Consider the following 26,623-nt stretch of genomic DNA (forward strand, 5'->3'; position numbering starts at 1 on the left):
GTTTGGTCCCTAGTTCCTTATGCCAAAAATAGATGCTGGTCTTGGATCAGTGAAACCATCTGGGGAAGCTATGAAAATTACTGGGTGGACTCACAAAAGTCAATCTTATTACCAAACTGGTAAAATATATTCAAATATATTATCCTTGTATATATGTCCTTAAGTGCCTTGGAATAAATGGACAGAAGGCTGTTAACATACTGTATGCAGTGTGAATGCTTTGCTTTACCCTTTCTCTGTAGATACATATGCAGCTTTCCTCAGAAACAATTTTCCCCCTGGTATTTTGCTGGAATGAAAATCAGGCATTTTACCAAACGTGTGTGTTGCCTGCCCAGCCCTAAGGTACCTCAAAGTTACCATTTCCCATTCTACCCTCCCCCAATTACCACCCCTAAATACAGAATGTTTCTCAGAGGCACCTCCTTAATCCACTCCATGCATTGAATTTCCTCAAGTTCAAAATCACCATTTTCAAATTTTGTTCAGCAACCAAGCTATTGAGTAGACATTTTTGAAGCTATTACTTGATTTATCTTTCTTTGTAATTCTGCTACAACCTTATAAAAATTAGACCACTCCACATCTGTCTAAAGCCCTTTGTAGAGATTCAGTTTTTAGTACATGCAGTAAAAGTATGGCTGCTGCATCTTTGAAAAAGCACCTTTCCTCAAGGTTTCACTGCTGCTGCTGCTCAGATTGCACTTGCTCAGCACTGTACTTTCAATCTGGGAAAATACAACTCTTATCCCATGGAATTCATATCCTACAAGTGCAGCTGGCATATGGTTGCGTTCAGTTGTAACAAGCACCTATTGCTGTAATACAAATAGTGAGCAATACACCTCCACCCACAATGCAAACATAATGTGACTTTAAAACATTTTTAATGCTCATTGTATCACATTTGATATATTTCAGAGACTTGCACACACACATTTAGACATTCTATTTATCAAAGTGATTATGAATTAGACTAGAGCCATTAATATAGTTTTATTTAAAATAATTTAGCAATTTCCTTCTTATATACATAATTGCATATAACACACATGTACAGTTCTGTACACATACACAATGCCCAGCAATTTGTGTACTGTATGTAGGATGGGGTGAGGAGGGGAGAAGCTGCTCTTTTCATGTCGGTTTGACATGGGGGGCATTTTGAAATTCTGTACAGAAATATGAACTTTTCCTATGGTTTCTATCTTGACCCTGGAGCTAGTTCTTATTCTGAATGTAGCCTGGATGGCATTGGTAAATTCCTGATTTCTCTACACTTAATGTAAAGATCAGCACACTAATCTGGTTATAGCAGCAAACTTAATTTATCCCTCCTGCAGGGGCAATGCATAGACAATAGAGTTTATAGAAAATAAACTTAGAATTCAGGAATCAAAGATAGCCAGTTATTCATTTCTCCCTATGATCATGTCATTTCAACTAACAACTGAGAAAAGTAAACAAAATGGTGGGGGAGCGGAGACAAAAATGTGCAGGAAATAAACAATGCAACAAAGGAATAAAAGTATTATGACAAATCATTCATCCAAAAGACTACTTCCCCCCTCCATGTGAATACATGGTTTAAAAAGAATACTTTCCAGATTTTCAATGGATAGTTAACTCTCACAAGCTCTAACACAGATGCTCTTTACACTCCCAAGGACCAGCCTGATACTATACTTTGCTTGAGGACAGGTATGCCTTTCACCTTCCCCTTCTCACTTTTAGTGTGGGTCTGTTGCAAAATTGTCACGCTCCCTTCAGGCTTTTGGAGTAGTTAGGGATTATTTTACTCTTTAGATCATCAGGATGTGTATGTATGCTGCCTGCTTATATTGTATTTTTACTGCCTTAAGCAGCTTCTATATACCCTATCACTTTCATTTCAAGTAAGCAATGTTTTTTTATTCCTCTTGGATGCTAATTTCTTGGGGCATAAAGATAAGGGTAAACACATACTCATAATGGGCGCATGTTGTATCTCTAAAAAATATCCTTAACTTATTGTAGTGTGGAATACATGTGAGAGCTGGATATGCATGTGGGTTCAGACACAGACCTTGTAACCGCACTTCCATGGATGCTGAAGGTATACCGCTACTTTGCATATTTTCCTGCTCTCTCCTGTACTGGACAAGTATAAGCTACCAGGTACATCAATGTTGCAGTGGTATATATGACCTGCCAGGACAGCAGGATCATGGGTTTGCTCAACTATTTACAGAAAATACAGTGAACAATTTTACATGGCTATATTCAAAATTTTCAAGCTTCAAAGTTTGCTCATTTCATAGCTAAAATAAATTAAAATCCAATTGTATATTATTAAAAAGTAAGAATCTGGGAATGTTTTATACAAAACTAATTTGGACTGTATGTACCTGATCTCACTGCAAATTAGCTAACAATACCAACCATTGTTCAAGCAAAAAAAGGGGGGGGGTGATTTCATATAACGTATGTTCTTGACATCAGTCATTTTTTTAAATAACAGGTACAAGACACTGATATAAATCAATAAAATAAAGTATAGTAACATATATTTTAAAATGGAAGTAAATGAAGATCCAATATGCCTGCTCTATGTCCACTACTTTATCTTCAGATTGCTGGTCCAATTCTTCCCATTTAAGCAGCGCTGTCAAAAAAGGCAATTAATGCTTTTTGATCATAACTTCCCAAAATTTCCAGGAGAAGGGGAACTTTGGTTTTCACATTAGTGCCTTTGAATTTAAATTTATCTATGAACAGATCTGTAATCATACCTGGAAGAAAAAATGTAAACACTTATTATTTTGACAAATTGGTGTTTCCTTTTAAATCGAGAAAAGCTCTAATGTGCACATGATCTTAGTACAATCACCTTTACCTTTCATTTCTAAGGAGAAATCAGACCACCGATATGCATATATTTCATATACAGATCTTATCTTGAATGAAAATGATTACAAAAGCCCAGATAGCAAATTGTATCCTGACTCTCAATGACTGTGTCAATGAATTTATGTGCATAATTTTAATTCTATAGTATTATTGTGCCTCTGTAGTGCCAAAGGAGAAACACATATTTAAAGGAAATACACATAGATTATAGAGATGGATTTTACTAAAAATAAATCCAGCAAGGACTGCTGATGAACAGAGATGTACCAATAAATCTATGGGAATATTGGCTACAGAACACCTTGTCTTGAAGTCAACAAAAAAGTTGATTTCATTTGTTCTATATTACTCTTGATTTCACTCAGATTTCTGACACCCAGCCCCATTTCACTAGATATTTAACCACATGCTGCATGTGTTGCAAAGCATTCTAAAATAAATACTTGTTCTTAACACAGACTTTAAATATCCAAAGTCTTCTATCATAAATGTTACTTTTACATGGGAAGTCTCTTATGTTGTACAGAACTACCACCCTAGAAACAGACCTCTCTTTTTACAAGAGTAAACAGCAGGAATATTTAACAAGAATGGAAAAACAATACTACAGAAAATTAGAAAAATTGTGTTAATGAACCAACCATAAAGTCTTTCAAGAGATGTAGGTTGTTTTTTGTGTTCTTTGAGCAGCTCCTCTGCCTCCTCCAAAATGCTGCGGTACTCTGGAATCAGGAAGTCTGTATTTCCTTCATGAGCCTGCAATTCCTTAAATTGATGTTAATAAAATGTTAAGACAGTTACAACCCTCTAAACCTGACAGAAAAGATGAACATTGGGAGCTTTAAGATGCATGGCTACACAATGACATAGAAAAGAGATAGGCTAGATTTTCACCAGCCTTTAGCCCAGGTGATGTTCATAATCCTTTGCTAAGAGCCTCCATCTTTAGCCACAAAGAGGATTTTCTTCCATCCCGGATCTAGAAGTAGACTTGGTCTGCATGAGGGTGAGCAAATAGATTTCATGTCCCAATAGGACCAAAGTGCTACTGGTTGGAAGTCCAGCTGATCTAAGTGTGATTATTACATAGCAAACAAACATGAAAAACCACTACACAGTCCCTCCATAGTACTTGTAATTTTGAAAGTGACCAAAGACTTACTTTTAAAGCATCCAACAGTTCAACCTTTTTAGCCAACATTAGCTGGTATTCTAATTTTGGGTGGATTAGCTTTAAGGTGTGGTTCACAGATACTTCATTTATATCTAGAAGATCACCACAAGAAAGCAACTCATTAGTTTGTTAACTTTTATGCATTTCTAAGTATCCCAATAAGAAGAGAATTAAGAATTCTTACCACAGGATATATTGAGATTAATTTTCCTTTTAGTGGCTTCTTTAGAGAGCACATCCTTTAGAATGGATATTGTGGATATATTGTCAGATTTAAAGTAGCCCTCGCCTTTCCTATATAGAAGATGTTAGAAATTAACAACTGGTAAAAACTGTGCCTTTACTTGCTACAAGGTTCAGACTTGTCCAGTGATATTAAAAATACACAATCCCATCTTTCTAGTTTCTCCTCATACACTTCCACTATAAATACCCTGACTTATATTTGGAGGACTGAACAGAATTATACTAATTCTAAACAGTTTAAATAGTAAGCTGTTGAATGTATCTCTGGTAGTTTCTCAGTCTTATCTTAGAAACCCTAGACAACTCTCACTCACAAAGGTAAGGAACCTGTGGTCTTCTAGATGTTGTATACTCAAATGTTCTATAGAATTTAAAGGGGCTTATTACCAGGTGAGATTACAAATGCAGCCTAAAGATTTTTAGGGCTTAAGTTGTACATTAAAAAGGACATGTCAGAGATAACTTAAGTTAAAAGAAAAAGCTGTACATTTTTAAAAGCAATGTCCTGAACAAGCATGCTTTACTGGGATCTACTTTTCAGCATTTTATATATAGCCTTTCAAACAAAACCAGAATGTTTCAGGAACTGCGTTTCATTTTACCGGTAAGTACATTCAAGTTGTGTATCCAAAAAAGTATTCTGAAAGTAGAAGCTGACACTCTCCCCCACTGGTGTCTTGTCGGGAACTTCAGGCAAGCAAAACACCACCCAGGAGTGAACTTCAGCAAAGCTGAACTGGCCTTTGAGGGTTAGTGTATTCATGGGTCTGAATAAAATAAAAAAAGCATTTTGTTACAAAAGAGTATCTACCATCAGAAACAAAAGCTACTTTCTAATTGGCAACTTATTACCAAACTTAAAACCATGGAGAGACCTGGTCTGAATAAAGACATTGGATTCTTATCTCATTATACATGTTAAAGCTATCTTTAGCCATCTCACCCCTTGCTTTTTCCTGTAAGACCAATTGCAGTCGTTAACAGTCCTCAACAGGTTTACCACACCTATCAGTCAATCACCCATTCCCACCACCCTCCTGAGTAATACCCCTCCCCACCCTCTCACTATATATAAGGGTCTGGTGACTTCTGTTTCAGTGTATCTGAAGAAGTGTGCATGCACACGAAAGCTCATACCAATGACAAACTTAGTTGGTCTCTAAGGTGCTACTAGAAGGAATTTTTTAATTTTGTTTCAACTACATCAGACCAACACGGCTACCTACCTGTAACTACTACTTTCTAATGGTACAGCAAAGCAACAAGAGGTTTCTTTGGCTTGATCTGTGAGAGCCATAACCTTCAAGAACTAACTTGGAATGTCAATCTTTAGACTTTTTGCATTTTACTAAGCTTTAGCAGGAAGATGTTCTCCCTACAAAGATAACACCCGACATCTACACAAATTCCCATGAGCAGGATCCAGGAGATCCATCAAATCAACCACCTTACTCCAATGGAAGAAACTCCCTAGTTTGAGAAAACTCCTCTAAATCCAGCCCCTGCATTTTCACTGTAGATGCTGCAGGTGTGCTTCTGGGTTCTACTAAGCACTGCCTTGAACCACAATTAAATCCTCTATTCAAATTAAAACAAGCCAGTTGTTATCAAAAATACCTGTCACGATCAATACAATGCGTCCTCTGATGAAGTGAAAGTGGCTTAATCTGATACTGCCGAACTTGACAGGTTTTTGGTTGAACTCTTGGAGTTACATATGCTTGCAGAGTCCCATACCGACCTTCAATTGATAGAATCTGTCAAAGGAAGGGGGAAAATAAAGGTGAACTAACTTTCATTATAGATGACTTCATAATTACCATTTCTAGCAGATGGGTACTACCTTTGTCCAGCAAAACACAAAGACATTTTCAAAACATCTATTTAACCATCTGTAAAATACTAAAATTAAGCCCAAAAGCAGTCCCAATGAATTCAGTGAGTTTCTTCCAGGTAGACGGCAGCCTTAACAACCGTCACATCAAACTTTATTTCAGACTAACACTGAAAAATGCTATGTAGAAGAATTACGACTTATATGGTATGAGCATTTTAAAGTGTGCTTCATGTATTTCTGTTATCTGACTGGGAGATCTGAGTGCTATTCATCTTTCCTCTGCGAAAAAGAAAGCAGTCAGCAAACCTCAAACTTCACTCCCTCTCTTCAACTAGAGGAGGGTTGAGTGAACCACAACAGCTTAGAGGTGGAGTGCAGCCTGCAGATTGTCATTCATGTAAACTGTACTAAAAGGGGCTTTAAAATTTATACCTTAATGTCACCATAATCACATCTGCAATCTTCCTAAATGAAGATGTAAAACTGATTTTTTAAAGTAACACTGCTATATTCCAATAAACCATTCTATTGATTTTGTTAAAATTTATCTTGAAATCACTGTGTTCTCAACTCCATTTTCATCTGAAATGTGAATACTGAAAACTTATTCATAACACTTTTCATTCTAACACCACTGTATTACCCATACCTCCCTGAGAAATTAATTGACCTGGGTGTCTGGCAAAGAGCCATAAAGAATGATGCTACATCAGCAGCCTACACTTGGCTAATATATCTTATAAAGAACTAGTCATTTGAAAATTGCAATGTGGGAACTTTGTGACAATCCACCCACGCCATTATAAAATGGGACTATGGTACTTTCAGAGGTCATCTTGTATCTCTCACTGCACTGAAAGAGGATTAAACTTTTAATAATCTATTTTAAATACATGTTCAAATTATTTTATTCTTATTACAAATTGGTTGGGGACTTTCTGTTGTGCGAAGCAATTCATAAACTCAATAAACCTATCCAATGGGCTAAACCTTATTTCTAAAAATACAAATTTATTACAAACTATCCTATAGTGTAATTCAATGCATATCTACTCAGTCCTCTGGGCTTCATCTGGGTACAAGGGTACAGGATTGCATTCAAAGACTTCCATTTTATATCTCATTGTTTAGTAGCTTATGACAAGACATTATGGTAAACAACTTCTGTCCACACCACAACAGTATTTACTGTAATTGAAAATAGAAATACCAGTACTGTATAATTTATGAATCAAAACAATACAATAGAAAAACCATTAATCTCTGTTTTCACAGATGTTCCTACCCAGGATCTTTACCACCACTGCTGCTCTTTGGATAGGTTTTTAAAGTTCAGACACTCAACAATATGTACAACGAACATGTTTAATCATAATTTATATTAAGTATATACAAGCATTCCTATATTTTACCTTAAGCTCCAACCTTGTGGTATTTACTTGACAGCGATATGTGGCAAGGAGGAAGTTGCCATTTGGCTGTGGAATATGAAGATTGTGAAATAACATACTGAGAAATAGCAATAAAGGCTCAATTTTTAATTTTATTTACAACTAAAGCAGTTAAAGTCATTTTAGTAGTAGCTGTTTTCTACAAGAATCAGTAGAACGTTTTCTGTACGCTTACAATACAGGCATATGTATTGCTACTCAAAAATAAATCCCACTGAGTTCAATGGATTTATTCCCATTGAGTAAAGGCTTGCAGCCTAACTTACAAATCTTAAAAGGAAACTAGGAAAGTTGTTCTAAAATTTGTTTTAAAAAAACAAGGCACCCTGTGCTCTATGTGAGCAACAACAATTACCATCATCATCTTAATTCTCTGCAATATGAATTCAGCCCCATAGCAGAAAACCTATAACTGGATGCTCATCAAGTGAAAAAGTTACAAAAATGTTAAAATCATAATGGTTTGATATAATAAATTAGGTTGCAATCTTATGCAAATTTACATGGAACCAAGCATCATTTGACACAACTGGCCTTACTTCCAAATGAACATACATAGGATTGCATAAATCCTAGGCATGTTTAATATTTAGTAAGGGATTTTTATCCCCCTTTTCAGCTTCAACAATTAAACTTCACTAGAACACACTCCATGAAATTAAAAGCTGATATTCAGCATAAGCGTTTGGAACTATGTAGAAAAGAGCTGGCATTTTACATACCTCTGATTCGCAGTCAACAACACTAACCACAGCTGAATTTTTATCCACATCCTTTAGATCTATTGGAACATCACACTATGGGGAGAAACAGTAGCAGGTAATAGGAAAGGTCAACATGCGGATGTTTCAAATATACTTTCTCAAGTTATCTTCTCTGAGAAATTTTACAGTAAAAATAATATTATGGTAAAAATAAGTATTAGGTACCTATACATGCCATGGGACACTTCAGAACTCAAAAACGATGCACACAGTAATAAGGAAAAGGTGTATATGATGTAAAAGCACAAAAAGGAGCCGGTGTCAAAAAAGGAATTGACTGTCATCAAAATAAGTCCAAACCACACAGATTACTAGCAAATACTTAGTGCAGATATAGTTTGAAATCCTAATCGTATCGTTCCCTTGGAAGTAAATGGATGGGATAAAGCATTTATTAGTGATGCATGATTGTAGCCAAAGAGCACAATCCGAAGAAATTTAAGTGCATCCAGATCTCACTGAAAAAGATTTTAGACATCCTTATGGTGTACTCAACTTTCTGCACATTGCACCGATAACTTCAGCATGTGTCTTTAAAAAGTTAGTGCTTGTGTTGACTTCTACATAGCCTGAATGGGCCCATCTCACCCAGTTACAGTCATTCTGCACAAGTGCAAGTTTCAGAGAAAGTGCATACTATTAAATGGTATTCCACTTAAGTGAAATTATCTAATATAATATGAAAACAAGCTAACACATCTTTAATTTTAAAAATAAAATCAAAGTTTCCAAATACCCAAGTCTACAAACAGGTAGGTAGCCATGTTGGTCTGACGTAGTCGAAACAAAATAAATAATAAAATAAAATAAAATGCTGCTGGAAGGAATTTTTTTACCAAGTCTACAAAGTTATTCTAAATAATTCTCACCTGAAGCAAGACAGTATCAATTGCTGCCTGGACTTCTAAAACAAGGCTGTAGCTTGCATCATCTCTATTTAATGTAAACTTATCATTTATGCTGAAGGTTGGGACTGCTGACACAGCAGTGCTGGACTGAGAAGACTGCTGGTATTTTTCACGCTCATGAAGTACCTTGATCTGTAGCTGTTCCAATTCATTCCTATGCCAAACAACAGAATGGTAGGCTTAAAAAGCTGCTCTAGATAACAAGCTGATGCCAGGAAAACAGTTTTTATCTTGATATTTTCCATCTAGATTGCAAAAAAGTTTTCAGATATAATCCCACAAATACTGGATATAAATGTATTATCAAAGTTCTGGTCCTAATAAAAAATATTCAGATGAAAAGTGCATAATGGGGTTAAAGCAACAGAACTTCATTTTCTATATTTTTCCCCTAATACTTGTTTTCCTTTACTTACTTCCTTTAACACCATCTTTCAAAAATTATTCAAGTCAGTGGACAGAACAAATATGTTTTGGTAACATCTGTTCAGTTCTACAGCTTACTAAAATTTATCTGAGGTAACATTATTTTGATTTTTTTGCTTTATTTCAAAACAGGGTCTCTTCCTATGAAATGTCACAAAGGGATCAAGAAGCCCAGTCCCAGCAGAATGTCAGTTCACAGGTCTCCACTAACTTACCAAACTGGCACTGCAACTTATATAATATATATTTTAAGTCTGAAAAATGGAGAAAGCATCTCTTTCAGTACATCCACATAGTAGCAATTTTGCACTAGAAAGGTGGAAATTACAGGGATGCTTAAAGGAAACCAAACAATGTAATGAAGTGCACATAGCTGAAACTATGATACTATTAATGAATTGCTGTACTATCACAAAGATTATACTGGAAATTTTGTAAGTTAACTGACGTATAGTTATGATCCAGCAGGTAAGGTTAGATATGTGCTCCGGATATGCACCCGCATAAGGCAAAGATTGCTATAGTATTTTCTCTTTTGCATTGTAATAAAACAATTTATTACCTTAAGGACAAAACCTTGTTCTGCATTTCATGAGTCATCTTTAAGCCATCCCCTGATCCACATTCTCTGTGGGTAGGCTCCGTAGTCAGTCCTGACACCCACCCTAAAAGGAAGATATGAACAATTATTAAAATTATTACAGATGGGTTATGAAGGTACCACTGCCAGAGGCTCTAACCAGGATCCTTAGGGTCTGAAACTGAGAACCAGCACAGTGAACTACCATAGAAACCTGGAATAGCTCAGTTGGTAGAGTATGAGGCTCTTAATCACAGGGTTGTGGATTCAAGCCCCATGTTGGGCAAAAGATTCCTGCATTGCAAGGGGTTGGACTAGATGACCCTCGTAGTCCCTTTCAGTTCTGCAATTCTATAATTCTATGGACTGTTCATATGCAGGAAATAAAACCTCCATCAAGTTGAAAAGGACATACAACACCAGCAACTGGTATGCATATGAAGCCCCTTCAATGGCCCCGGGCCTGGTCAGCAGAGCACTATACTGATTGCTGTGCATCCAGGGCCCAGCTTCCCAAGTTAAGCTACTGACTTAAGGGAATATGAGCAGAGAACACATTCTATGACTCCATTAAAAAAAAATCCTGTTAAATGTATAAAAAATCCAGATATTTAGAAACATTTAAAAAAGAACCTGAATATGTTGATGCTATGATCTCATCATAGCCTTCTTTCCCAACACAGCCACCTTGAACAGATGTGACACTTTCTGACAAGGCCTAAAAATAAGACAGAAGAAGACTTGAGGAACAATACGTGTGTTAGATTCTATTTAATCTTTAAAAATGGTATCCGTTGGGGGGGGGGGAAATACTGCATTTCCCCATCTATAAGATGCCCCCATGTATAAGACCATGTATCTTTCTGGGGACTCCAAAATGAGAAAATGGGGGGGGGGAATTGCCCCCATGTATAAGACAACCCCAATTTTAAAGCTTAATTTTTCAAGAAAATAACCTAGTATTATACACGGGAAAAATACGGTAACTCCCCATTTTTTCAATATAGGGTTGTAGCCAATGTAACGCTAAGTAAGCATCCCATCAGTGCAAGGATTTCTGCTTGCACAACAGGACTTTCCCCTCTCTTGTCCCTCTTGCCGCTTCTAAATCTGCTCCAAAGGGTTGGGGGAACCCCTAGAACAGATTTAAGGGTCATCTGGGGGGAGGAGAGGGGGAAGGTCCCAGTGCACAAGCACTGAAGGGATCCTTGCACTGATGGGATGATTACTCAGCACCATGTTGGATACAGCCTAGTATTTTTTAAGTGTTAATATACAATGTGATATGCAACTAAAATAGACTCCGAGTAAACCCACTGAAATCAATAGTTTTACATTCACTTATTTCAATGGGCCTAATCTGAGTACGACTAACAGTGGATATCACCCAAAAGTAAGAAGAAAACTAATCCTTAATAATGCAACAGAATTATAAAGGAGAAAGGCAATGTTAAAGAAAACTGAAAACTGAGTTGTACTATTATCTCAAGGGACAATAAGAATAGTCTAACACTACTGCTACATGCGGAGATCTGTCCCACCTGCTTCTGATTGCATTCTTGTGAGATATAAATGCCTGGCGCACTTCCTAGAAATTTATTGTTTTAACTGTCCAAAGATAGGTTCTTAGGGCACACTATACAGCCACCTTGCTGAAGATATATAAGTGTGCCTGGTCAGTGCATGCGCAGAAGAGCTGGAAACCCAGGTGTCCTGCTTTAAGTTCCATGCTGGTAGAAATTGAAATGTACTAAATAAATGAAAAATACAGTACTTCCCAGCTCTTCTGTTAGCATAATAGGAAGCATCACAATAGGACTTTACATAATTCTCAACACCACATGTGGCTCTTCTCCTCTCCTGGGAATAATTTTATGACTCTGCATTGTTCAGCAGAAAGAGTGGAGGGGGAATAAGAGGAGGGTTTGAGGATCTCTTTCTAGGTATGCAAGCTTCAGCTCTGCTGCAGTGCTACATCACAGCCTGAATCTCTGGTATTTATATATTTCTATTAGTTTCTGAAAGATTACATTGGGCATCACCCTGTACCTGTGGGGTCCTGAACATGTGCAGTTCTGTCCCAGCCTCTCTGGAAAATCTGTTGCTCTTCAGATATTCTTGGACTCCAGCTCCCTTCAGTCCAAGCCAGCATGGCCAACAGATAGAAATTATAGTAGTTGTAGTCTAAAATAATCTGGAGGGCCACAGGTTCCCTATCCCTTCTCTATTCTAACATTGGCATCCAGCCTTTCCCATACTTGCTAGTAACACAGATGGCTCAGTATATGTGAAAGCAATAGCTGACAGAATTTAGTTTATTTAAAAGAAAGTATACTAAGAAAATTTCCTCCTACATAAAGTAGTCATTAATAAACTTACATATTCATATCTGAGGATGGGGCTCTTTGCATATTCAAAGTTATAGATTTCTAACATTCCATCATCGCGACCGATGATCAATTCTTTAACTCCATCTCCCAAAATGTCAAAGCTATCCATACATAAGATGCCTGAAAAACAGGACAGGAAGCATGTACTGTATCTACATCCAACTGACTAATCATATCATCTTGTAAATCTCACATGCAATTTAGGAACCTAGGAAACTTTCTTAATTATATACAGAGTCTGGTCATTTATCCATCTAACTCAGTACTGACTACCGGTAGTAGCAGGTCTTCAGGGTTTCAGACAGGAGGCACTCCCAGGCCAACCAGGAGATGGCAGGGAATGAACTAGAAACCTTTTTCAAACCAAGCAGATGCTCTACCACCGAGCTATTGTCCTTCCCCTTTAACAAAATAAATAGAACTGTGTTAAGAACTATCACCCAATACAGAAATCAACTGAATGTCCTCACTGGAATTACTGCATTATTAAAAGTAAAGGGACCCATGACCATTATGTCCAGTTGGATTGCGGCGCTCATCTCACTTTACTGGCCAAGGGAGCCAATGTTTGTCCGCAGACAGTTTTTCCAGGTCATGTGGCCAGCAATGACTAAGCCACTTCTGGCAAAACTAGATTCTTAAAAGCAGAATGTTAAAATTTATCTATGATAAACTATTACATGCTAGGTGGGATTATTGTCTGATGGATGGGTATTTCACTCCAGTAATAATAAAGTACAGAATTTATAGAAACAGCCCCAAACTGAATACCGTACTAACATAAGGCATTGTTGGTTGGTTATTTTCTTCACGGATATACCACACCTGCCATTTGTATACTTGCGCATATAGCAGGATATGTCTGCCACAAAAATGGTAAAACTGGTAAACTGGTCACACACACTATTATTAGTTTGAAATCTGATGTCATATTAGAATGTTTAATGTCTGCAAAACATGGCATTGAGGTGTGTAAAAATAAACACGCAGACCTCCAAAATAAGTCCTATCTAGACTTCAAACCAAAAGTTTCAGAAGAGGGCTGAAGAACCATTTCCCAACGGTCCAAAACTGACCAGTGGGATGATCAAGAAAGCACACACCAGCTCCTTCTCATCCTCCCACTACTAACCCATGTAATTACACAATTAAGAAATACTTGAAGAACATATTTCATGTCAATGCAGTGTTTGTTGGCCATTGTTTCCATGCTGAAGTTACACAAATCTAGAGCATCAATTTATTAATCAGAATCACATTTGCATGCAGTTGTGTTAATCTGCAGCAGCATTACCATCCCCTAGGTCGCCTGAGTGTTGTTTCTGCTTTTAAGTGTTCTTCTGCATTCCTGTCCTTTCTTCCTTTCTTGTTTACTTCTCTGGTGGGAGCCCACAATCAAGAACAAGACTGATTGCATGTTAAGAACTGTAATCAGACTTGCTTCATTTGTATTTTTAATTTTCTCACCAAATTCTAAGCAAGAAATAAGTGGGGAAGCTGGCTGTAAACTTTTCCATTTGAACCAGGTGCAAGTGGACTAGGTCAACAGGCCTGGCAGATCTCATTGTTTGTAACCATGTACTTTTTGCAGTTTGAAAAACTTATTTTCCGAACTCATTAGCATAGGTACATACTCTGTCACATACGCACTCATACAAAGTCCCCACTCAGCAAGTGATGAAGTGGGGAGAGCCTCTTTTCTCCCTTCAGGCAGGCATAATGTCCTCTCTCTCTGAACCAGATGCCAGCTACACTGGCACAGCCATGTCCACATTCCCCAATAAAAACATGACCAAAATAATATATGCTATGAATGACATGCAGGAAAAGAGGACAGATGGTGGGATTGTTTTTGTCACACCCTGATACGAATGAGTAAAATGGAGGGGACAACATACACAGTCCAGGTAGAAAACATAAACATTGAAGTCCATGTTTGAATTGATGGTAACAGTAATTGTTTTTGAGAGTTGACAGTGGATGTGATATTTCTTGTAAGTTATTTTATACAAAATGCAATATGCAAACCACAGTACTTAAGGGAGCTATTTCTTACTGTGCCTGATGTGAATAACTATGATCTAGTGGGAAATTATTAAGACACCTACCACCTCTTTTTTTCTCATTTTCAATTTTCCACTTTTCTACTGGAGAAACACCAGAGATCTCTACTAGGCCAATTTTACCATCAGATGTCCCAAACAGAACTTCTTCACCAGAGTCACCTAAGAAAATAAATTAAAAGTAGTATTAGTTCTTAATAGGCTTCCATTTAACATTAGATTCGGTCCACAAAGATTCTCTGTATCACACTAGTTCAAACTGAGGTAGAGAGGGCAGGAAAGAAGACTTCTTTGGTATGTTCCAGCTCCATCACTATGAATAGAGGCCCCCTTTGGCAATCTTCCAGTTTTGAGTGCTTGTTATTGATGCTTGGGATATAATGGTGATTCTGTTGGTGTACTGCCTACCCTACTAGGCAGTACACCAACTACTAGGACTGGGTATCAAGTCCTAGGCAATATTACAGATCCTTAATTAAAATCCATGTCATGCTTTTTATTGAAATAAAATGCACCAAGAAATTCTGCTTACCACCATTTCCATTGTTCAAAGTCAGAACTGTGGGTGGACCTGGAACTTCCATTTCATACAGCAAATCTGACCCCTCAAGAAAATGAAGTAGAAACACTGTTAGTTTCAACCGTTGACTTTTTCTTTCGTTTTAATTTAGAGAGATGGGAAGGTGGTGTAAAAGCAAAGCTTTTAAACAAGCAGTATTATTTTTCTGACTTTAGGCTAGGATAAAACCGAGAACCTAACCTATCCTATCTAAACCAAAGCCTCATTGTCAAGCCTATTAACACCACTGAAAAAAAAGATATTGTTAAGGGAAGGTTGTGTGCAAGGAGTAACAAGCGAATAGAAAGTGATGCTGAAACAAAACCCCACAAATATACTACGTAGAAGAAGAGAAGCTTTACCACCCTACCCCACGCACCATCCCTACCCCACCCTCTTTCCTTCCCAACCTTATACTGCATGCAACACTAATGTCTCACAACAAATGAAACTGATCTGTAGAAAACACAACCTGGAAAAAGAGACAATGCAATACTTTTTTAAACTGAGAAATCTTTAATAAAAATTATTTTAATTTTTTTAAAAAAACAAAATCAAGGGCATGAAAATGTATCAATCTGGAACAGAAACAGAAAATACTGGACAAACAGTCAGATATTATATAAAGTCACTTATTAAGATTCCAAACAAAGCATCAAGAATAATGCAGAAGTCCAGAGCTTCAGAAAACTAGGCTTCTGCTAAGGACAAGGGGAAAAGCTGTTGGAAGGATGTAATTCCAGGGGTCATAGAATTTCTAAAAGGCATAGTCCACTGACAACACTGAATATAGGAAGAAGAAATTAACTGTCCCAATTCAGTCATGAAAGGAAAGAAGGCCTTCCAGGCAGCCCCACAAGTGACAGTTTTGAGGCTCAAGTATGCAACTTGGAGTTTACCAGTTATCAGATGACCTGCACCAATAGGATTTTTAAATGGGAAAAATCTTTGGAATAAATATTTCAAAGTACAATTAAAATAATAATATATTTCTGTTTTCTCAAACAGGTGTTGACAAGGTATCTACTGGCTATTTAACAACTGCTATCTGTAATGGCAACAATTAAATAAAGTATACCTGCAAAACTCTAACGACTCTATCTTGACATGCCAATACTGGTGTAATGCAAGACAGCTTCTCTACTGGAAGGCAGAGAACATCATTGATTTTGTCTCCTGATAGGTAGTAATGCTGATCCTTACAGTCACAGTAATGATTATAGACATAGCTTGCACCAAGAAAGAGATCTGATCCAGATATATGCCTAAAATGATAATAGTAATAATCAATACTATATTCCAATCACTGCCACCAAAAGTTAAAATAGTTCAACTACCATTCCTATGTACAAGCTATTATATTTTGTTAAGACTGGACAGGCACTTAGGATCAAATTAAACAAATGTTTTTAAACAGTAGCCTATTGGCCATTTTAGAATAAGTAAAGCCACTTCCATTGGGATCAGGAGCAAAGACGCCATCTTTCCCTACTCAGCATCTTCAAGGCAAAACACCCCACCCTCAGGTCTTTAATGTGTGTCTGGAAGGGGAGTAGATTAGAAATGTGGAAATGGCAAAAGGGTTAAATGTTCTCATTTTCCAATCACCCCCAACAGAAATATTTGTTTTCCTATTTGAGCTACCATTATACATGGTTTCCAGGTGACACATAGCTTAGCCCCCTAGGTGGCTAGTTCATAAGAACAAATTTGGTCTGCAATTTAACAGTAAACTAGCAGAATTAAATGACTCTTATTTGCTTGACATCAGAATAATTTTTACTTGTTTCTGTGTAATGTTGGATCTCCTGTTGGAGAAGCATTGGTTTTTTATCATATTCTTATTTGCTACCACATTCTAAGTGGTAGTTATCTTTCAGACATTATTTTAAAGTATTCAATAAATGCAATATTGTTTTATAAATTATATCATTAGCACATCTATACAGAGCATACATATGTTTGATTGTAATTACAGGCACATGCTTACAAAAGAGTCTTACTGCACTATATATAGAACCTTCTTGACCAAATTTTATTTTAAAATTCTTAGGGATATTCCATCACTTTGAGAGCTATTGTCTAAATTCTAAGTAGCTTTGATAAGCAGCAGCAATTCAACTGAGATATTACAAAAGGCGGATTAAGAACAGAAAAAAATAGTATTCCACTGATTATGCACAGTATTGAGGCAAGGTTAATAACAGCTAGAGAGAGTCTGAAGTCTATAAAAGGCTGACGTAGAAAAGAAAATAGAATCAAATCATGTTTGCCACTATATCAGTAAAAAACAGTAACCAGAGAGGAGCATCAAATTTGGATATGGAAAACCCAGAATCAAACATCTGGTCGCTTATGAAGCTCATTGTGTTACCTTTGGCAAGTCATTTTCTCCCAGCCTATTCCCATGGTCATTTGGGGGATAAAATACTGCTTTCAACTATTCAGAGGAAGGATGTAAGAATTAATAAAGCTTCTAAATATTTCTAGTTTAGCTTTGAATGTAAACTGGTACAAGAAAGAAGCATATTTATTCAATTATTTTATTGTAGAATACCATGATTCCAGCCTATTTTTGGAGACAGATAATAGTTTTCCAGGAACTGAAAGATGCATAAAAGAAGTATCATTGTCCATGATGCGTACACCAATTCAACTGTTGGGAAACAAGTTCTGTAGCGATCCATAAACATGCAGATCTTGTTTGACTGAATTGACATGTTTGGCCAGACAACATGTTTTAAAATGTTTTATCTTCTTGCATTTCATCATAGAATTGTAGAGTTGGAAGGGACTCTATGCAGGAATATGCAGCTGTCCCATATGGGGATCGAACCTGTAACCTTGGTGTTATCAGCACCAAGCTCTAACCTACTGAACTCTGCGTCACTTTGTATTCCGCCTTTCTTCCATCATGGAACTCAAGGTGGAATTCAATGTGGCATACATGTGGCTCCTGGGAGGTGTCCCATTCAGGTACTGACCAACTCCAGAACAACTTAACTATAGTAAGTTGGTTGTTTCATGTGCCTTCAGACCATAACTGGGAAACGGAAGGACTAATAGTTCATCTAGTTTAGCACTGCTGACACTGACTAGCAGCAGCTCTGCAGCTCTCCTGAGTTAGGGGCAGGGGTCTCTCCCGGCCCTACCTGGAGATGTCAGGGATTGACCTTTGGAACTTTTGCATGAAAGGTATGCACTCTATCAGTGATCTGCAACTTTCCCCAAATGGGATAGCTCAGTTGGAAGAGCACGTGACTCTTAATCTCAAGGATGTAGGTTCAAGCCCCACACTGGGCAAAATATTCCTGCATTGCAAGGGGTTGGACTAGATGACTCTTGTGGTCACTTCAAACTCTACAATTCTATGATTCTATGAACAAACAAGGGTAACAATGCTCCTATCATTCTTTCAACTTGTTTAAAAACTATTGACTCCAACTATATAACAAAATGTATCACTTAAATTTCAATCATACACACCAAACTTTTGTTAAAAAATAAAGCAACAGATTGTTCAGCACATCAGCATTTAATTAAATTATCAATACTGTATTATGTCAAACCAGCTTATGGTTTTCATCAATTACAGGAGATTAAAGTAATACACACAACAGGTTCAGATATTACTCTGGAAAACGCAGTAAGAAGATTTGATTTGTGATTTAATTTAATTGTGAATCAGCTAAAGTGTTGCACTGTTTCAACCTTATCTTTCAATTAAACTGATTAGCTTTTAATGACTCAGCTAATTTCTGTTTTTTATTTTAATGACTTTCATTAAAGTCAGTGCTTGTGTATGCACACTGCTGAGGGCAAAATTACTGTTGCAAAAGTGCAGGATGGTAACCAGACCTTTATACAGAACCATACACAAATAAAATTTATGCTAAGATTCAAGGCAAATAAGGAATGTTAGCATACATAAAGTGATTGTTAAACAGGACACTAAAATGTAACAAATATCTATTTCATTCATTAGGATAACAATTTAGCACCTAAATGACAGTAACACATCTAAGGCTACTAATGTATTTTTCAGTATACATACATAGCTTTGATGTTCTCAGTGAGGTTGGTGTTAAATGCAAGGAACTGCTTCCCTTTCTTTGTGAAACCTCTAACTTCAGACCCTGCAGCCACAAAAATTTTCTCCTGGGGTGTATTAAGAGCACCTCCCAGTTCTAGCCTTGCAATCTTTTCCCCTGGCAAGGTCTTGAATACTGGCTAAAAAAAGAAGACAGACAATGTTCAGTGCCAATGTTCACGACAAATCATAATATATATTAGATACAAAATATATATGCTCTCCATTTTGTATGCTTTTAATTATTTTATACTATATTGTATATATATTTCAAGAAGTTAGCTATTTGTGTGATTCTACCATGAAAAGCACAAAGTTCATATACACAATTGCAAATGTCCCAAAATCCGTCTAATAAATGGTCACAAATAAACCCAAACAAGAGCTCATACCGAAAGGTCAGCCAAATAAGAACAGTTTGCATGTTTTCTTCAACAGACACCACAAGGTTTCATCACAAGTATTCTTCTAAGACCAAGGTCAGAGCTAAGAATGCCCTACACTAGCATTGCATAGATCAAACCTTGCTTTATGAAGTGACCCAAAGTCTGACCTCAGTGTCTTAGATTAATGGAAGAGGGAAAATTTAGAGAGAAATCAAGATAGCAGAGCCACAGATTATGATGGTAGTTGTTTTCCAGTAACAAGCTCTGTTATAATCAACATAACTGCTATTCAAAAAGAGGTTTGAGGATTCTGTGGGGAGAAGCTTCTTGAAGAGAATTTAATCAAATTACTACAGTGAATATGTGAGCATTACATGCATGCCTAGGGTGGTTGTATCCTTTTATTTTGAAAATGTCTAAAATAGAGCACAAACATTGGGGGGGCATGTTTTCCCCAAGCCAGTACATACCATAAAGAGCCTTAATAAGTCAATATGTTATCTGTAAATTAAGCTTCATTATCAATAAATTAATTTAAAATTTATGCTACAAGAACTACGTAAAGAGAGAAGTTACCTACCACAGCTTCTCCTTTTTTCATACCAAAACAGGTAACAACACCATCATGATCTCCAATAACAACCTTAAAAGGAAAGTAATAGGAAGTTATGTCTACATTACTCATTTAAGAGTGCAAAGGAAATACATTTATACGTATTTCAGAAATCTATAGAAATATAGAACTATATCTCTGTAATCCATACTTTTCCTAACTCAACTCCAAATGTGTATCTAATATTTCAACTTGGTTGTTTCCTTATGGTCTAAAACTCAGTATGCCTAAGATAAATCCTTTTCTTCTCCAAATTGCCTTCCTTTCAGCAACTCTTCACATCCATTAATATCACCATCCTGCTTGTTGTACAAACACAAAGCTTTGGCTTCACCTTTGAATTCTGCATCTCTTTGATTTCCCATATTCAATCTGTCACCAAATTATGTTGCTTTCCCAATACAGTGGTACCTCGGTTTATGAACACAATTGGTTCCGGAAGTCTGTTCATAAACTGAAGCGTTCATAAACTGAAGCGAACTTTCCCATTGAAAGTAATGGAAAGTGGATTAATCCGTTCCAGACGGGTCCGCGGAGTACTTAAACTGAAATGTTCATAAACTGAAGCATGGGTGTAATTGGTTCCGGAAGTCTGTTCATAAACTGAAGCGAACTTTCCCATTGAAAGTAATGGAAAATGAATTAATCCGTTCCAGATGGGTCCGCGGCGTTCATAAACCGAAAATTCATAAACCGAGGTGTTCATAAACCGAGGTTCCACTGTACAACAAATATCCTTTCCTTTTGGGGCAATTCTCTCTATTACCACTCTGGTTCATTTTCAAGCTATGGCATACTTTGACAACACAAGTGTCTACTCTGCAGCCTTCCCACATAACAACTCTATCTATGCACCTCTATCCAAAGCTATGCTGCCAAATTTTCTACTTCTTTTGTCATTCAGAACACGCAATACCCTCCTCAAATTCCTACAGTGATTTCTGGGTTCTCATACAAATTACTTGCCTTTAATGTCTTCATTCCCAACTCAAAAAGTATAAAAACGTTTTGCATTCATTCTTTCCCATCTTTTTTATGTTGTGTTCTTATGTTGTCTGCTCCACCATCAACACTTACATTACAAGCTTTTGAGGAGAATGGCTCTGTGACTTAGATAAAATGATATTTTATATGATTTTGTCATCAGAGTACAATTTGTGGATGTAATCCTTCCCAGACAGAAATATTTCAAAACAACAAATTTCCATACCTTCTGTGTGGCCTTGCGTCCTGATGCAGGGAGCAACTTCATGGTCTTCTGAGATGTCACTCCCACCTAATTGGGGGAGAAAAACATTTCATTATTAATGCTTCAACTCTTGTGGTATAAAGTGGATTGTCATGTACCACAATACAAACAATACAAAGTAGTTATTTCAGGGACTTCCGGTTGGTCGTGACGCCATCGCGGTTGGGGGTCCGTTCAGCGGAGCGGACCTCGGCACTTTGGAGAAAGGGAATACCGCTCCAGTGAAGCGGATTCCCGTTAAAACCCCCAAGTCGAGCGTCTTGGGGCCAGGTTCGTCTGGCGGGCGTCAAAAGCGGGCTCCCCCCCCCGGAAAGGCTCTGTTTTGAGCCCCCGTGAGCGGTGGGATCGGAGCTGCGACGCGACAGACATTAGATCACTAACTCCAATCTGCGAAGCTGCGGAACTGCGAGGCTACAGCGACCAATTATCCCAATATTTGGAACAAAATCGTAAATTTGGACTTTAATTTGGATTTTGATCTGGACAATTGGCTAAAGGGAAGAGACCTAAAAAACGGGAGTCAGTCTCTACCCACTGAGGAACTGGGGGCAGTGTTTTAGCCCGAAGCAAGGAAGAAAAAGGATATAGAGAATTTAAAAAACCCAAAGGAATGTACAATTCCCCCTCCTAAAGCAGGTTAAAGGAGGGGAAGATCGGAATAATGCAGACCCTGCAAAAATAAGTGAGATATGCGTAAGAAACACCTTCTCAACCCTGGACTCGGCACCCCAGGAGAGGCAGCGAGGTTCCTATGTGAGGGAAGGTTGACAGCTATCAACAATGAACGCCAAATAATTTGTGATGAAAAGAAAAGAGATATAGTGATTGTTTTACAAGAACTTTGGAAATTGCTTTTCAGCCATGTTGGACTTTTCGGTATGGGAACTCTGATCCTCCATTGCTCTTTGTTCTCTTATCTCTCTCCTGCCCTTGTGTGAGAATGTCAACATCCGGGACATCTGTTTTCCAGAGGAAAGTGCTAAAACTCCTGGGAGACATTGTAACTGGGCAGCAACAGCTCAATGCACAGTTAAGAGATATTAGGGAACAATGCCAGGAACTGAATAAAGCTACCCATAATGGGCTTGATAGTGAGAAATCAACATTTGAAGACAAATTGCAAGAACATACAGAAGAGGAAGAAGAAAATGCCCAGCAAGAAGGAGAAAAAACTGACCAGGATCTAGGTGATGGCCCTGATCCTCTTGAGCTGGAACAACAAGAAGTGGAATCGATTTCATGGGAAATGTGGGAAAATGTGAATAGGCAAGGGAAAGAATGTGGGATGATGGAGGGGCAGAAGGAGGGGAGGACAAATGCATGGTGGTAAAATGGGATAGATTGGGAGTGGGATGAAGATGTTTTGAAGTAAAAGTAGGCTAGAAAAGAAAAAAATGGTTATGGAATTTGGACTGGGTTTATGGAATTTGATTTTGGAATTTGGATTTATTATGGAACTGCTGTATCAAATGGGGGAAGGAGTCCAGGAGTGACGAGGAAGTAATGAACAACTAAGGTTAAAAGAAATATATGGAAATAAGGAAAGGACTATTTTTATGAAAAATCCTTTTGGGGAGAAGAGCAGGCTAGGGAATTAAAAATATGATATCTGTTAGAAAAATGTTTTTATAAATTTTGACAATGGTATGATCTATGTTTAATGACGATGAGTAGGAATTTGCTTTCTCTTTTTTTACAATGAAACTGTATTGAATGATTATGAGAAGCTATGAAAATCAAGGGGGAGAGTCGGGGGGAAGTCACATTTTTTGTTTTGTTTTTCTTTTTGTTTTTCCTCTTGGTTAAAAGACATGTATGGACAGATAGTTGGGCGGTTGTCCTCCTCTGTCTTCCCTCATTGCCCCGGGGCTCACCGGTGGCAGGTGGCAGGGGTGGGCTTCGGGGGGGAAGGGGGGAGGAGATAGGCCCGGCTATAAAATGAAACGCCTTCGACCGTCCAGCCTTCATGGGACTCTCTCGTGGCAGGAGGGGGCTTGTGGGGGCGGGATGGAAGAGGGCGAGAGAATATGAAATGTATGTCTTGTTTTATTTTATAAAATTAATAAAAATTATTATAAAAAAACAAAGTAGTTATTTCAACATGATTAATTTGAAAAGTTATATTAAGATTTTGTCATAAGTGTAGTGTTTCTAACAGCAAAATCAATACAAAAAAGGATCCTGTGGTAATTATGGTTATGGACATGAATATGGTTGTCATAAATTGTTATAGATTATCATAAAAGCACTTACAGTAGGCTGACCAAACACAGTGGAATTTAAATTCAAGAAAGCATGGATAGGGCTGTGCCGATATTGTAGCAAAAGCTTTCATGGACTGTCTTCACTTGCCACACAAACACATACACAGGTATAGAAAAACCTGTCAATAGTGCCCAAGGATAATGAAATGCAAGATATACTGACTGTGACAATTCTATGTGAAGCTAAAATACAAGTGAATACAGTGAAAAACGGTGGTTGTGTTATTACCAATTATTGCCCTTGTGTACAATAGCTGTGCCTATCATATATCATTTGAGCTCTATATAGTGATGCATGAAAAAGCAGCTCTAATAGTGGGGTAGGAGCACTGAAAATAAATTCACATCTGGCAACCAATGCACCCCCTTTGGTTTCAGATAGTACATGGGTAGCTGAGTCTAAAAAGCCCAGGACACAGATTTTCTCGGCCCTCTAGCAGCTATGGTGGCTCATTTCCCACCATGTAAATGTATTTTGCATTAACTCAATTCTGACCAAACTAGGGCTTCTGATGTATATTTTGCTCTAGGGGGGATTAGTTTGGTCAGAATTGAGTATCCACTTCCAAACATATGTAATGTCTTCAGAGAAATCATGTAAGGTTAACTGCCTTGTAAGGGTTAACCATGAATCAGGGACAGGAAGTGAATTAATACACCTTTTACCACCTTCTCCTGTTGTATTTTATGCCTGTTGTGAACAGGTTTGGGAATGGCAAAATAAATCTGATTGTTTATTTATTTATATACATTGCTGATGTGTTACTCCATCCTAGTTCTACAGAAGATATACTGATGCATCTGTTTGGAATCACTCCACCAATAATAAATACAATTCAGGTTTTTTTATATTTAACAGGACTTTTAAAAGCATGTCTGCAGACAAAAACTGTTTTCTACATTCTATTATTATTCCATGACGGCTCCATGTTTTAGTAATGTTAAAACACAATTTTTGTCAAGCAAAACGCAACAAAACCACAGTAAACAAACAGCTGAATATCCATTTATTTCAATAAAGGGATTGTGAAGAAAGCTAACAAATGCCTGACCCACACTCTCATCCTGACAAAAAACAAGCAAACCTGTGTGACACTTAAAAGCCTGCACACTTTAATCTCAAATTAACCTCTTCTGTGACATCACTTTTCTCAACGCACCATGTTGAGAGCTGTCTATGGCAGCATCCTCAATGACAGGACTATGGTGGTGGTTTTTTAACTCCTACATCTAAAAGCCAAGGGGTTGACAGGAGGGGTGAATCCGGATGGCTATTTGCTCTTAAATCAGAGGTGTGACACTCCAGATGTTGTTGGACTGTATATGACAGGCATGGGCAAACTCGGCCCTCCAGATGTTTTGAGACTACAGTTCCCATCATCCCTGACCACTGGTCCTGTTAGCTAGGGACGATGGGAGTTGTAGTCCCAAAACATCTGGAGGGCCGAGTTTGATTATGCCTGATATAGGTAGGAACACGTGTCAAACGATTAGTCCATCATCTAGCTTCATACTGTACTGTTGACCCTGACTGGCAGGGGCACTCCAAGGTCCCAGTATTTTCCAAGCCCTACCTGGAGATACGGACCATGCTGGCCCTTCTCCAACCCCTCATCTAGCCTGACCCCTGGGCCTGCTGGCTGGAGCTGTGAGGCTGCAGAAGAGGCACCCGAGGGCCACAGGTGAACCCGCGGCGCTCCTGCATTTTGGGAGGGCGGCTCCTCTGCCTTTGCCGCAAGGCCATTTAATTATTCGAAACGTGAAGAAGCTCTCCGCATCTCTATCACCGGTTAATTTCTGCCTGTGAAAGGAACATGCGTCCGCAACGGCGTCAGGGGGGAGGGGGAGGCGAAGAACGTCGCTCTCGTTCTCGCGCGAGGCGAAGCAGTGGGGTTCGCTGACTGACGCGCGATCTCCCCCCCGCCCGCCCCCACACCTACCTGCAGATAATCCACCCGGCTCAGGCCCAGGTCCATGGCGGCGAGCCTCCCGCGCTCTAAGAAAAGCAAACCGTTATCCCTCTTCCCTCGTCCCGGGCGCTGTTTTCACCACACAAACATCACAGCGAGGCCTAAAAGCTCCCGCTAGGCCCCCGCGTCCCCATGGTAACGTGGCCGGACTACGCGATTGGACACAGCCTGAAGGGAGGAGGCGGGCTCCGCTTTGAACGCGCGCCCTGTGATTGAGCAAGGAACGTGCCCATCTAGTTACATATTCATCCGCTTGTGGGATTGGTGTTAAGGCGAGGAGGAGTCGAAAGTCATCTAGGAAAGCAAGCGGGGACCCATGGCTACGCGGTGCTGCTCACCTCGCGGGAAAAGGCGAACACATCTTGCATAAAAACAAGGGAGGTCTTGCACACAAAAAGTGCGGGGCTCTCTGGGCCGGGCAGCAGAGCTGTCCCTGGGCAGGAATGTCCCTGCTCGCCCAGATAATGTTATTTATATCGCCGACTGAACCAACCATTCCGGGTCTCTGTCCTGCCGCCGCCCCGCGCTCTGGGCTGCTGGTGCCCTAGGCAGGTGAATCTGACCAGGGAGAGACGCAGCTGCTGGGCACCTGGAGGGGTGGGGCCGGTGGTTGGTCGGGCTGCTGGAGGGGGAGATCGCGATGTCACAGGCATCTGCCACCCCAAGCAGGCGGGATTTTTAGAAGAGGAACGGATGTGGCGGTGAGGAACACCGAGGGGAAAATTAAGAGAGGTCAAAGACGAACAGGTCAAGGAGGTAATGAT

General features: G+C 38.6%; 1 protein-coding gene across 3 annotated transcripts; it reads right to left on the reverse strand.

Annotated features, from left to right (window-relative positions):
* Positions 1 to 56: 56 nt before the first annotated feature.
* BBS7 (Bardet-Biedl syndrome 7) lies at positions 57 to 25,990 on the reverse strand. Of its 3 annotated transcripts, XM_035113327.2 has the most exons (19): positions 25,830 to 25,990; positions 21,587 to 21,652; positions 20,344 to 20,406; positions 19,342 to 19,517; positions 16,366 to 16,552; positions 15,261 to 15,333; positions 14,774 to 14,890; positions 12,655 to 12,785; positions 10,909 to 10,993; positions 10,258 to 10,360; positions 9,231 to 9,423; positions 8,320 to 8,394; positions 7,559 to 7,624; positions 5,927 to 6,066; positions 4,912 to 5,076; positions 4,248 to 4,357; positions 4,052 to 4,155; positions 3,531 to 3,654; positions 58 to 2,771 (listed from the first exon to the last, which is right to left on the reverse strand). In XM_035113327.2, exons 1-19 carry the CDS (start codon positions 25,863 to 25,865, stop codon positions 2,635 to 2,637), a joined length of 2,151 nt encoding a protein of 716 aa, XP_034969218.1. In that variant the 5' UTR covers positions 25,866 to 25,990; the 3' UTR covers positions 58 to 2,634. The 3 variants fall into 3 exon arrangements, with proteins under 3 accessions (XP_034969219.1, XP_060134557.1, XP_034969218.1); XM_035113328.2 differs by lacking the exons at positions 20,344 to 20,406; positions 21,587 to 21,652; positions 25,830 to 25,990 and adding an exon at positions 17,662 to 17,727 and having other exon boundaries at positions 57 to 2,771; positions 19,342 to 19,399; XM_060278574.1 differs by lacking the exons at positions 20,344 to 20,406; positions 21,587 to 21,652; positions 25,830 to 25,990 and having other exon boundaries at positions 57 to 2,771; positions 17,662 to 19,475.
* Between the last annotated feature and the right edge of the window lie 633 nt (positions 25,991 to 26,623).

This window comes from Zootoca vivipara, chromosome 9, assembly GCF_963506605.1.
Source record: "Zootoca vivipara chromosome 9, rZooViv1.1, whole genome shotgun sequence".
Taxonomy (NCBI): Eukaryota; Metazoa; Chordata; class Lepidosauria; order Squamata; family Lacertidae; genus Zootoca; species Zootoca vivipara.

Bases quoted from the DNA above. Each gene is read 5' to 3' on its own strand.
- BBS7 (XM_035113327.2), bottom strand. From the start codon at position 25,865: ATGGACCTGGGCCTGAGCCGGGTGGATTATCTGCAG. The intron at 15,334-16,365 runs GTATACTTTATT...CATTTTCTTGAG, and splicing joins GAGTCGTTAGAGTTTTGCAG to GGGTCAGATTTGCTGTATGA. The intron at 10,361-10,908 runs GTTCTTTTTTAA...TCTTCCTTTTAG, and splicing joins CATAGCATCAACATATTCAG to GGTGGGTGTCAGGACTGACT.